The 12,327-nt window shown below is 39.2% G+C and overlaps 1 protein-coding gene across 1 annotated transcript; it reads left to right on the top strand.

Annotated features, from left to right (window-relative positions):
• Positions 1–10,983: 10,983 nt before the first annotated feature.
• LOC122214076 (olfactory receptor-like protein OLF4) lies at positions 10,984–11,812 on the top strand. Its single transcript, XM_042928718.1, is given in 2 exon segments — positions 10,984–11,757; positions 11,759–11,812. Coding segments are annotated over 2 exon segments (828 nt in total).
• Positions 11,813–12,327: the final 515 nt, after the last annotated feature.

Here is a 12,327-nt window from a genome sequence, read left to right as displayed (position 1 = left end):
CAGTGAGACTGGACCACTCTCTTACACCATACACCATTCACAGAAATGAATTCAAAATGGATGAAAGACCTACATGTGAGATAGAAAACCACCCAAATCCTAGAGGAGAACACAGGCAGCTATCTCTTTGACCTCAAATATAGCAACTTCTTGTTACCCATGTTGCCGTAGGCAAGAGAAACAAAAGCAAACCTGAACTATTGGGACCTCACCAATGTAAAAAGCTTCTGCACAGTGAAGAAAACAAAAGAATTAAAAGGCTTCCTACAGAATGGGAGAAGATGTTTGTAAATGACACATCAGATAAGTATTCGTGTGTGTGTGTGTGTGTGTGTGTGTGTGTGTGTGTGCCACATTTTCCTTATGCATTCCTCTATCGATAGACACTTAGGTTGCTTCCATATCTTGTCTGTTGTAAAGAATACTGCAATAAACATAGGGTGCATATATGTTTTGAAATTGGCGTTTTTCTTTTCTTTGGAAACAGTAATGGACTTATTGGATCATGTTGTCGTTCTAGTTCCAAGTTTTGAGGGCCCTCCATACTGCTTTCCACAGTGGCTGCATTCCCACCAGCAGTGTGTGAGGTGCCTTTTTCCCCACTTCATCACCAGCACTTGTTTGTTGTGTTTCTGATTTTAGCCCTTCTGACCTGTGTGAGGTGGTATCTCATCGTGGTTTTGATTTACATTTCCCTCATGATGAGTGATGATGAACATCTTTGCATTTGTCTGTTGGCCATCTGGATGTCTTCTTTAGAGACGTCAATTCAGAACCTCTGCCCAATTTTTAAGTGGATTGTTTGGGTTTTTTTGTTGTTTAGTTGTATGAATTCTTTGTGTATTTTAGATATGAACCCCTTATCAGATATATCATTTGCAAACATCTTCTCCCATTCAATAGATCAGGTTTGTTTTGTTTTGTTTTGTTTTCTTGTTTCCTTTGCTGTGTAAAAGCTTTTAATTTTGATGGAATCCCAATAGTTTATCTTTACTTTTGTTTCCCTAGCCTTAGGAGACTGGTCGAGAAAAATGTTGCTATAGCTGATGTCGGAGAAATTACTGCCTCTGTTCTTTTCAGGCAGTTTCATGTCTCACATTTAGGTTTTTAATCCATTTTTGGTTTTGTGTATGGTGTAAGAAAGTGGTCCTGTTTCATTGTTTTACATGTATCTGCCCAGTTTTCCCAGCACCATTTACTGAAAAGACTGTCTTTTCCCCATAGTCTCACCTTTTTAAATTTTTTTAAAAATTTACATCCAAGTAACAGATTAAACCCATTTAGTCATGTTTTATTTCTGGGGTCTTTATTCTGTCCCACTGACCTATGTGTCTATTTCTGTGCCAAAAGCATACTGTCTTGATTACTCCAGCTTTGGAGTATATCTTGAAACCTGGTAGGTCTGTTCTTTTTTCTCAGGATTGCTTTGGCTATGCAGGATCCTCTATAGTTCCATACAAATTTTAGTATTATTTGCTCTAGTTTTGTGAAAACTGCTGTTGGTATTTTGATAGAGATTGCAATGAATCTGTCGATTGCTTTGCTTTGGGTAATATGGACATTTTCACAAGAATAATTCTTCCAATCCATGAGCATGGAATATCTTTCCATTTATTTATGTTACCTTCAATTTCTTTCACCAGTGTATTATAGTTTTTGGAACATAGGTCTTTCACTTTTTGGCTAAGTTGATTCCTAAATATTTTATTCTTTTTGGTACAATTGTAAATGGTGTTTTTAAATGTTTTTCTTTCAGCTGCTTCGTTGTTAAGGTACAGAAATGTTGCTGATTACTAGGTATTTATTTTGTATCTTGTACTTTACTGAATTAATGTAATACATCTAGTAATTTCATATGTATGTATGTATGTAAAATCAAGTTAGTTAACATGCACTGTAGTATTGGTTTCATGAGTAGAACCCAGTGATTCATCACTTCTATAGAACACTCAGTGCTCATTCCAATAAGTGCCCTCCTTAAATATATGCCCATCACCCATTTAGCTAACCTCCAATCCACCTCCCCTCCAGGAACCCCCAGCCTATTCTCTGTATTCAAGAGTCTCTTATGGTTTTACTCCTTCTGTTATTAACTTATTTTCCTTCACTTCCCCTATGTTCATCTGTTTTGTTTCTTAAATTCCACATATGGGTGCAATGATATGATATTTGTCTTTCTCTGACTGACTTATTTCGCTTAGCATAATACACTCTAGTTCCATCCACATTCTTTCGAATGGCAAGATTTCACTCTTTTTGATTGTATATTGTATGTATATATACCACATCTTCTTTATTCATACTTCTAGGAATGTTTTGGTAGATTCTTTTGGATTTGCCATGTATAGTATCATGTCATCTGCAAATAGTGACAGTTTAACTTCTTTAACAATATGGATATCCCTTATTTCTTTTTCTTATCTGATTGCTGTGGCTAGGACTTCCAGTACTATGTTGAATAAGTGTGAGTGGACATATTTTCTTCTTCCTGACATTGGGGGAAAAGCTTTCCACTTTTCACCATTGAGTATGATGCTACCTATGGGATTTTCATAGGTGGCCTTTATATGTTGAGGTATGTTGCCTTTAACCCCACTTTACTGAATTTTTATCATGAATGAATGTTGAATTTTGTCAAATGATTTTTCCTCATCTATTGAGATGATCAGATGATTTTTACCCTTCATTCTGTTGATGTGTATAACATTGATTTTCAAAATATTGAAACATCTTGTATCCTTGAAATAAATCCTACCTGATCATGGTGAATGATCTTTTTAATATACTGTTGTGTGTGGTTTGCTAGTATTTTCTTGAGGATTTTTGCATCTATCTTCATCAAGGATACTGGTCTATAGTTTTCTTTTTTGGGGGTGTTGTTGTCTGGTTCCAGCATCAGGGTAATGTTGGCCTGATTGAATGTATTTGGAAGCTTTACCTCCTATTCAATATTTTGGAGTAGTTTGAGGAGAATAGGTACTAATTCTTCGTTAAATGTCCTGTAGATGGGGTGCTTGGGTGGCTCAGTTGGTTGAGTGTCCAAATTCAGCTCAGGTCATGATCTCATGGTTCATGAGTTTGAGCCCCACATTGGGATGTGTGCATTGGGCTCTGTGTTGACATCTTGGAGCCTTGAGCCTGCTTCAGATTCTGTGTCTCCATCTCCAAAGGCAAGGGAATTAAAAGCAAAAATGAACTATTGGGACCTCATGAAGATAAAAGCTTCTGCACTACAAAGGAAACAATCAACAAAACTAAAAGGCAACCAAAAGAATGGGAAAAGATATTTGAAAATGCATATCAGACAAAGGGCTAGTATCCAAAATCTATAAAGAACTCACCAAACTCCACACCTGAAAAACAAATAACCCAGTGAAGAAATGGAAAGAAAACATGAATAGACACTTCTCTAAAGAAGGCATCCAGATGGCCAACAGGCACATGAAAAGATGCTCAACGTCACTCCTCATCAGGGAAATACAAATCAAAACCACACTGAGATATCACCTCACGCCAGAGTGGCTAAAATGAACAAATCAGGAGACTATAGATGCTGGCGAGGATGTGGAGAAATGGAAACCCTCTTGCACTGTTGGTGGGAATGCAAACTGGTGCAGCCACTCTGAAAAACAGTTGGAGGTTCCTCAAAAAATTAAAAATAGATCTACCCTATGACCCAGCAATAGCACTGCTAGGAATTTACCCAAGGGATACGGGAGTGCTGATGCATAGGGGCACTTGTACCCCAATGTTTATAGCAGCACTTTCAGCAACAGCCAAATGATGGAAAGAGCCTAAATGTCCATCAACTGATGAATGGATAAAGAAATTGTGGTTTATATACACAATGGAATACTACGTGGCAATGAGAAAGAATGAAATCTGGCCTTTTGTAGCAACGTGGATGGAACCAGAGAGTGTTATGCTAAGTGAAATAAGTCCTACAGAGAAAGACAGATTCCATACGTTTTCACTCTTATGTGGACCCTGAGAAACTTAACAGAAGACCATGGGGGAGGGGAAGGGGAAAAAAAGAGAAAGAGGGAGGTAAACCATAAGAGACTCTTAAAAACTGAGAATAAACTGAGGGTTTATGGGGGGTGGGGTGGGCATTGAATAGGGTACCTGTTGGGATGAGCACTGGGTATTGTACGGAAACCAATTTGACAATAAATTTCATATTAAAAAAAAGATTCTGTGTCTCTCTCTTGCTCTCTGTCCCTCCCCCATTCTCTCTCTCTCTCTCTCTCTCTCTCTCTCTCTCTCTCTCTCAAAAATAAATAAGCGTTAAAACAAATAAATGTCTTTTAGAATTCACCTGTGACTCCATCTGGTCCTGAACTTTTAGTTTTAGGTAACTTTTTGTTTACCAATTCAACTTTGTTACTGACAATTAATCTGTTCAGATCCTGTATTTCTTCCCAGTTCTGTTTTGGAAGTTTGTATTTTTCTAGGACTTTATCCTTTCACCTGGGTCATCCTCTTTGTTGGCATATATTTTTTAATAACATTCTCTTACAATTCTTTGTATTTATATGGTGTCAGTTTTTACTTCTCTCTCATTTATGATTTTACTTATTTGGGTCCTTGCCCTTTTTTTTCTTGATGAATGTGGCTAAGAGTTTGTCAATTTTGTTTATCTTTTCAAAGAACCAGCTGTTGCTTTCATTGATTTCGTTCCATTCATTTTTTAAATCTCTGTGTCATTTATTTCAGCTCTGCATTATTTCCTTTCTTCTACTCTCATTGGCTTTGTTTATTCTTCAGGAAAGAGTACTTTGAATATAAAATCAGTACTGGATAGTGACTTAGTGGCATATCAAACTTAACTTAACTTCATTGGTCCTATATCCATATAGACATTTAGCCTCTTTCTATTTAGGAGAGAGATATTTCATCCTTCTTCGATGTGAATCAGCTACCAATGTTCTCGGTCCTCCCCTCAGCCATGCTCCACTAGACTTTTTTCCTTTTAACTCTATCATTGTAGCTTAATTATATATAATCATCTGTGTACATTTAAAGTTTATAGTTTGACACTTTGTGAGCACAGCATAACATAAAGAGTCTGTCGAATCAGTATGTTGTATGCCTGAAATTAATGATTTTGTGTGTCAATGATACTTCAATAAAATTTTTTAGTAAATTAAACTGTTCTATTAAGGGAATCACAAATATTTAGGAGCACCTTCTGAACATTCATTTGTATGTAATTTCAGAAAGTGCACAATAAGCTTTAATTGCTTTGTTCTGTAACTTATTAAAATTTAATCCCCTTGAGGTTCAGTTTTCTTATTTCTGCAGATAATGTGGGATAATAAAACTAATTTCAGAGGGATATTGTGGGAAATAAACAACTGTGTGGTAACATTATGTGGATTCCAAAGAAAATGCTCAATGGTGAGGGGTAGATATGGTGTGTGTGTGTGTGTGTGCGCGCGCGCGTGTGTGTGTATGTGTGCGTTTACACATTTTTCTTTAAAGTAAACATGGACACTCATGTGTGCACACACAGATTCATTATTAGGAAAGCTTTCATGTCAAAATAAACTTGAGAGAAAGTGGGAGAGGACAAAAATGAAAAGAACATTTGGATTAACATGAAAATAAAAGTAGGTAAAAATTTGAACATAAAGATTTAAGGTACAACAAGTGGCCTTAATGTTTTAGTTTGTCTACGTCAGTGCCTGCAAGACAGTACAGCTCATGGCTTAGGGGATTTTCTGTACCAGCTGTTGGGGTTGAGAGACTCCAAAGTGACTTCAGATTTTGTGTTTTACATGAAGTGGTATTTCAACACCAAATAGCCTTATTTGAAAGAATATAAACATGATCCAAGGCTGAATTTCATTTCTCTAAACAGAGTGTTATTGGATAACTATCTGGAATAGATATTTATTGTGGTTGTGACAAATTCCATGCCGCTGGCTTAGAACAAATAAATTTATGTTCTGATAGTTCTGGAAGTCAGAAGTCTGAAGTAGGTCTCCCTGGGCTAAAATCACTCTGTCTGGGGGAGGTCCTGGGGAACTAAAGCCACCTGTATTCCCTGACTCCTAGTCCCTCCCTTTATCTTCAAAGCCAGCAACAGAGCATCTCAAATTTCTCTGTGATTCCTACTCTTCTGCCTCTGTCTTCCATATCGGGAGGCACCTTTTGATCTATTGAGCCCACCTGGATCATCAGAACAAATTTATCTTCAGGTCAGCTGACTTGCAATGTTAACACCTTTTGTCACCCTAATTCTCACTTGCCATGACACAAGATATATTCAAAAAGTCTGGAGATTAAGATGTGGAAATATTTGGGGGGCATTATTCTGCCTACTAAAAGTCTTTTTCATGGGTGTATTTGAGGCCAACTCAGGGGTCTTCAGATTAAAGAATCAAATACAGACTTTTTTTCAGACTCTAGGGTGAGTCCTTAGACTCTTCTTTCAAAACCACACATAAAGAGGATCTCATGGCTCATTTATTAAAATCACCCAGAGTTATAAATGGTAAACCCTCAACTCAATGAATTCAAAATCAACTCAAGGTGAAGGTAAAGTGCAAGCTGGTTAGACCTCTGATAAGCAGGCAAGTTCATGAGAGTGAGTAATACAAAACTAGATTCACCTGACTTCCAATCTGATATCCCAGCAACAGAGTATCAGCAGGAAACTTTTCCTTTCCCACCGCTCCAGTGGCCCACGGGGAAATGATGTGCTCCAATGTGGGAGTAACAATGGAAACAGTGTCTAATGAGCAGACATAGGGAGCTATAAATATCTCCTCCACTGCAGAAAGTCATCATCCGAAACCTTGTATATGGCAAGGCATGGTTGTTGCTTTTGGGATCCAGGTCTGTGCAGGGGGACCAATGCTTCACTCCATCCTGCTGTCCTGTCTGGGAACAGAGCTTTGGTCTCCCTGATCAACCATCCAGGGACGAAGTCGGACCTCCACACAGAGACGTTCTTCTTATAGACCCCATCCATGTGAGTCTCAGAGCTCAGTGGTTATTTTGGGAAAGATTCTGAGAGAATGGAACCTGAGAGATTTTACCTGAGGTCACCTGAGGTGAGGTAGATTCATTTATAATTAATTTATGTAATATGTTCAAAAGAGAAGCTCCACTGGACTCAGCAATACAGGGATCATTGTTGACAATGAGCGGTGGGAATGGAAGTCCAGTTGGATGAGAATGAGGAAGGAATGGTGAGGGGGAGGACACAAATTGGTCGCAGTGAAATTAGAACATACCTAGGAGGTTTGCAGCTAAGGGGAGTAGGAAAACAGAGTATCAAGCTTGGAAGCATGTGCCGTGAGCTTTTCACGATGTGGTGTTTTTGAGCATGTTCTGTATTTGTAGAAAGACCCAGAGCCATGGAGGTAGCTGTTTCCTTGCAACAGCACTTCTCGAGACACATTTCTCAGCATCACCTTTCACATGGAGTATTCACATAAAATTTGTATTCCATATGCAAAAGAGGGTATGCCAACTAGCTTCACTGCGTAATACTTCATTACCAAGTTGTATAGAAACTAGGAAGATATTTGTTCAACATAGAAGAAAAAACTCAGCCAATCTCTTCACCAGTGATAACCATCCACTTGTTAACGAGAAGGAACCATTGTAAGCCTTTTACATACACTGACTAACGCTGTCTACCACCCTAGGAGGATGGACACTGCTTATCCCCTCTATCTGAGTAAGGATATTCACATTTGGAATAGATTCATTGTCTTTCTCAAGTTCAAACATCTTATATGGGGTAGATCTGACATTCAAACGCTGGTTTTCTGATTCCAAAAGTTTTGCATTTAAAATCGCTCAGAAAACTCTTGTTCTGCATCTTCAAAAATCCCTTCTGTTGTTGTACACTGTGTAATTTCTGTTGTCTTACGTAGGTTTCTTCCCTTTGCACATTTTTCTAGAGGGATATTCAATCATTAAAATGTCTTAACATCATAAATAACGCCACTCCTCTCTGGGTTAGATATATTGTTTTGTTCTGGTTTTGTTAATTATTCTGGGCATGAGGGTATGTAACTGGGGCTGGAATGCTGCCAGAACCAGGGAAGCTTTCTCATCACAGTCTCTCAGGGACAACCTGAGTTTCTTAGATCTTCTTTCCCCTGTGTCCATTTCTTTCCTCTCTGTGTGCTTGGAACCAATTTCTTTTGTTTATTTAAATACAGGACACAAGAGGATCTAATTAAAATGGAGCCCCATATTTACATGTCCATGGCTTTCTAATTAGAATTTAAGTACTATTTACACATTCTTTAGGGTAAAGGTAATCTGATGTTGACAGCTTGCCTTGTATCGTTTCTTTCAAAATTATGGTGGTTGCATGTGAGAAAAGCATGATAGTAACGCAGTGCCAGGAGGCCACAGTGCACTCTGTGTGTGCGTGTGTGTGTACACGTGCGAGTGTGCATGTGCGTGTGTGTGCACGTGTGTGTTGTGGGGCACAAGCAGTCCTCAGGGCAATGGTACCTGAGTTCATATACTCCAATATGTGAACTTTAAATGCTAGGATGTTAACCAACAGACGGAAATAAGGAAGGGATCTATCTCAATTCGCAGAATACCTTGGAACAAAATTTTAAAAATGCCAAGAACATCTTGGGAAGGAAGGACTGCCTGTCTTTTCAAGTTTCAACAGTGGCGGGAGAGCCACCTTGCCCCTCAGCATTCTCTGCCAACACCTCTCATCCCTAGTCATTCCCTCCCCACGCTGACTTCATTTTGAGATTTGAATATCTGGACTAAACGCCTTCTCCAGGGCCTTGGCTCTGTTTCCCCTGCAGGGCACGCGCTTCCCCCAATATCCTCCTGCTTCCTGCTAAGCCTTTCTGGAAGCCTCTGTTAAAGTGTCACCTTCTTTGCAGGTCTTCCTGAACACCTATTAAAAAATAGAGCCCTCCAGGGGCGCCTGGGTGGCTCAGTCGGTTGAGTGTCCGACTTCGGCTCAGGTCATGATCTCACGGTCCCACCCGTTGAGTTCAAGCCCCGCGTCGGGCTCTGTGCTGACCGCTCGGAGCCTGGAGCCTGTTTCGGATTCTGTGTCTCCCTCTCTCTCTGACCCTCCCCCGTTCATGCTCTGTCTCTCTCTGTCTCAAAACTAAATAAATGTTAAAAAAAATTTTTTTTTAAATAAAAAATAAAAAATAGAGCCCTCCCCATCCATTCTTTTCTATACCTACTTTTTTTTTTTGCATAGCACCTGTCACCATCTGACACGGTATATGATTTTTTTTTATTTTTTATATATATATTCTTTCTCCATAATTGGATTGTAGGGACTTTTTTCCTGCAAGTTTTTATTTAAATTCCAGCTAGTTAACATATGGTGTAATATTAGTTTCAAGAATAGAATTTAGTGATTCAACACATATACAATACCCAGTGCTCATCAAAAGTGTCCTCCTTAATCCTCAACCCATATTTAACCCACCCCCTCCACCATCCCCCTGTAGCAACCCTCATTTTGTTCTCTAGATTTACAAGTCTGTTTCTTGGTTTGCCTCTTTCTTCCCCCCCATGTTCATTTGGTTTGTTTCTTAAATTCCACATATGAGTGAAATCATACAGTATTTGTCTTTCTCTGACTGACTTATTTTGCTTAACATAATACTCTCTAGATCCATCTACCTTGTTGCAAATGGCAAGATTTCATTCTTTTTGTGGCTGTGTAATATTTCAGTGTGTGTGTGTGTGTGTGTGTGTGTGTATACACACATAACATATACCACACCTTCCTTGTCCATTCATCAGCCTACGGACATTTGGGCTCTTTCCATAACTTGGCTATTGTTGATAATGCTGCTATAAGCATCAGGGTGTGGGTATCTCTTTGAATTAGTATTTTTATATGCTTTGGGCAAATACTATGTACTGCAATTATGGAATGGGAGAAGATATTTGCAAAAGACTTATCTAATAAAGGGTTAGCATCCAAAATCTATAAAGAACTTATCAAATTCAACACCCAAAACACAAATAATCTAGTTAAAAAAATGGGCATTAAATATGAATAAACATTTTTTTCCAAAGAAGACATCCAAATGGCTAACAGACACATGAAAAGATGCTCAACATCACCCATTGTCTGGGAAATACAAATCAAAACTACAATGAGATATTACCTTACCCCTGTCAGAACGGCTACAATCAAGAATACAGGAAACAAAAGATGTTGGAGAGGACGTGGAGAAAGGGGAACCCTCTCTCTCTGTTGGTGGGAAGGCAAATCGTGCATCTGCTCTAGAAAACAGTATGAAGATTGCTCAAAACATGAAAAACAAAATTATCCTATGATCCAGCAGTTGCACTACTAGGTATTTACCTAAAGAACACAAAAACACTAACCCAAAGGGATACATGCACCCAGATGTTTATAGCAGCAATATCTACACCAGGCAAACTACGGAAATGGCCCAACTATCTATACATACATGGACATGTATGTGTCCACATGTGTGCTGTGTGCATGTATATATACACACATATATTAATATATACAATGGAATCTTACTCAGCCATCAAAAAGAATGAAATCTTGCCATTTACAACAACGTGGATGGAGCTAGAGTTTATTATGCTAAGCAAGGTAAGTCAGAGTAAGACAAATACCATATGATTTCACTCACCTGTGGATTTAAAAAAGAAAACAAATGGAAAAAGGGAAAAAAGAGAGAGGTAAACCAAGAAATACACTCTTAACTGTAGAGAACAAACTTGCCAATGGGGAGGGAGATGGGGTTTGGGGGAAATAGCTGATGGGGATTTAGGACCGCACTGGTCCTAAAGAGCGCTGGTCAAGTGTGGAAGTGTTGAATCACTGTATTCTACACATGAAACTAGTTTTACACTGTATGTCAACTACCTGGAACATAAATAAAAACTTTAAAAAAAGAAAATGAATAAATAAAGCCATTTGCTTGAAAATTAATCATGTTATTTTTTTATTTCCTAAGTAGTCAACTCCACCAGATGGAACTAGGCAATGATACACACATTTCAAAGTTTCTTCTTCTGGGATTTTCAGAGGAACCAGCATTACGGCCCCTCATATTTGGGCTTTTCCTCTCCATGTACCTGATCACTGTGTTTGGGAACCTGCTCATCATCCTGGCCGTCAGCTCTGACTCCCACCTCCACACACCCATGTACTTCTTCCTGGCCAACCTGTCCTTTGTAGACATCTGCTTCACCTCCACCACCGTCCCGAAGATGCTTCTGAACATCCTGACTCAGAGCAAGGTCATTAACTATGCAGGCTGCATTAGCCAGATGTATTTTTTCTTACTCTGTGTAGAGCTGGATGACTTTCTCCTATCTGCAATGGCCTATGACCGGTTTGTGGCCATCTGTCACCCCCTGCACTACACCATCATCATGAACCCCCAGCTCTGTGGATTGCTTGTTCTGGTGTCCTGGATCATCAGTGTTACAAATTCCTTGTTACAAACCTTAATGGTGTTGCAGCTGTCCTTCTGTACAGACATGGAAATCCCCCACTTTTTCTGTGAACTCAATCAGATGCTCCAACTTGCCTGTTCTGACACCTTTCTTAATGACATGATGATGTATTTTGCAACTGTGCTGCTGGGTGGTGCTCCCCTGGCTGGGGTCCTTTACTCTTATTCTAAGATAGTCTCCTCCATATGTGGGATCTCATCAGCTCAAGGCAAGTACAGAGCATTTTCCACCTGTGCATCTCACCTGTCAGTTGTCTCCTTATTTTACTGTACAGGCCTAGGTGTGTACCTCAGCTCTGCTGCTACCCAGAGCTCACGGTCAAGTGCCACAGCCTCGGTGATGTACACGGTGGTCTCGCCCATGCTGAACCCCTTCATCTACAGCCTGAGGAACAGAGACATAAAGAGGGCTCTGAAAAGAATCGTTGGGGTTCCAGTGACATAAGGACCAATTGTCCGGGGACTGAAGACATGCCCATGACTGCAGGGCTCAAAGCCTCAGAGCTAGAATCTGCCGTTCTTTGATCAGACTCTGGAAGAAGAATCTGCTTTTGCTATTTATTTCCCAGAATTTCATTTGCTTGACTTCAACTTCTCCATATTTTTTTAAGTAACTCACTTATTAAGCCTCTGCTCTGTCTGATATATAGACAGTTTCCCCTTTGTCCATTTCTTACTTTTTCAAAGATTTTTTCAGTTTTGATGAAAAAATATTCGGAAATTCCCACTTGTCCCCTGGGGTAACATGAATTTCTTAAAAATAATTTCTACTCAAACAACATATGTCATTCCAAGTAATTTTTCTCCTGTTTTACTAAAAGGATAGCCATGAGTTATATTATTCATATAGAAAAAG

Source organism: Panthera leo, chromosome A2 (assembly GCF_018350215.1).
Source record: "Panthera leo isolate Ple1 chromosome A2, P.leo_Ple1_pat1.1, whole genome shotgun sequence".
In the NCBI taxonomy this organism is placed as follows: domain Eukaryota; kingdom Metazoa; phylum Chordata; class Mammalia; order Carnivora; family Felidae; genus Panthera; species Panthera leo.
The sequence above is the reverse complement of the archived record's forward strand: the minus strand, read 5'-3'. Positions and strand labels throughout refer to the sequence as shown.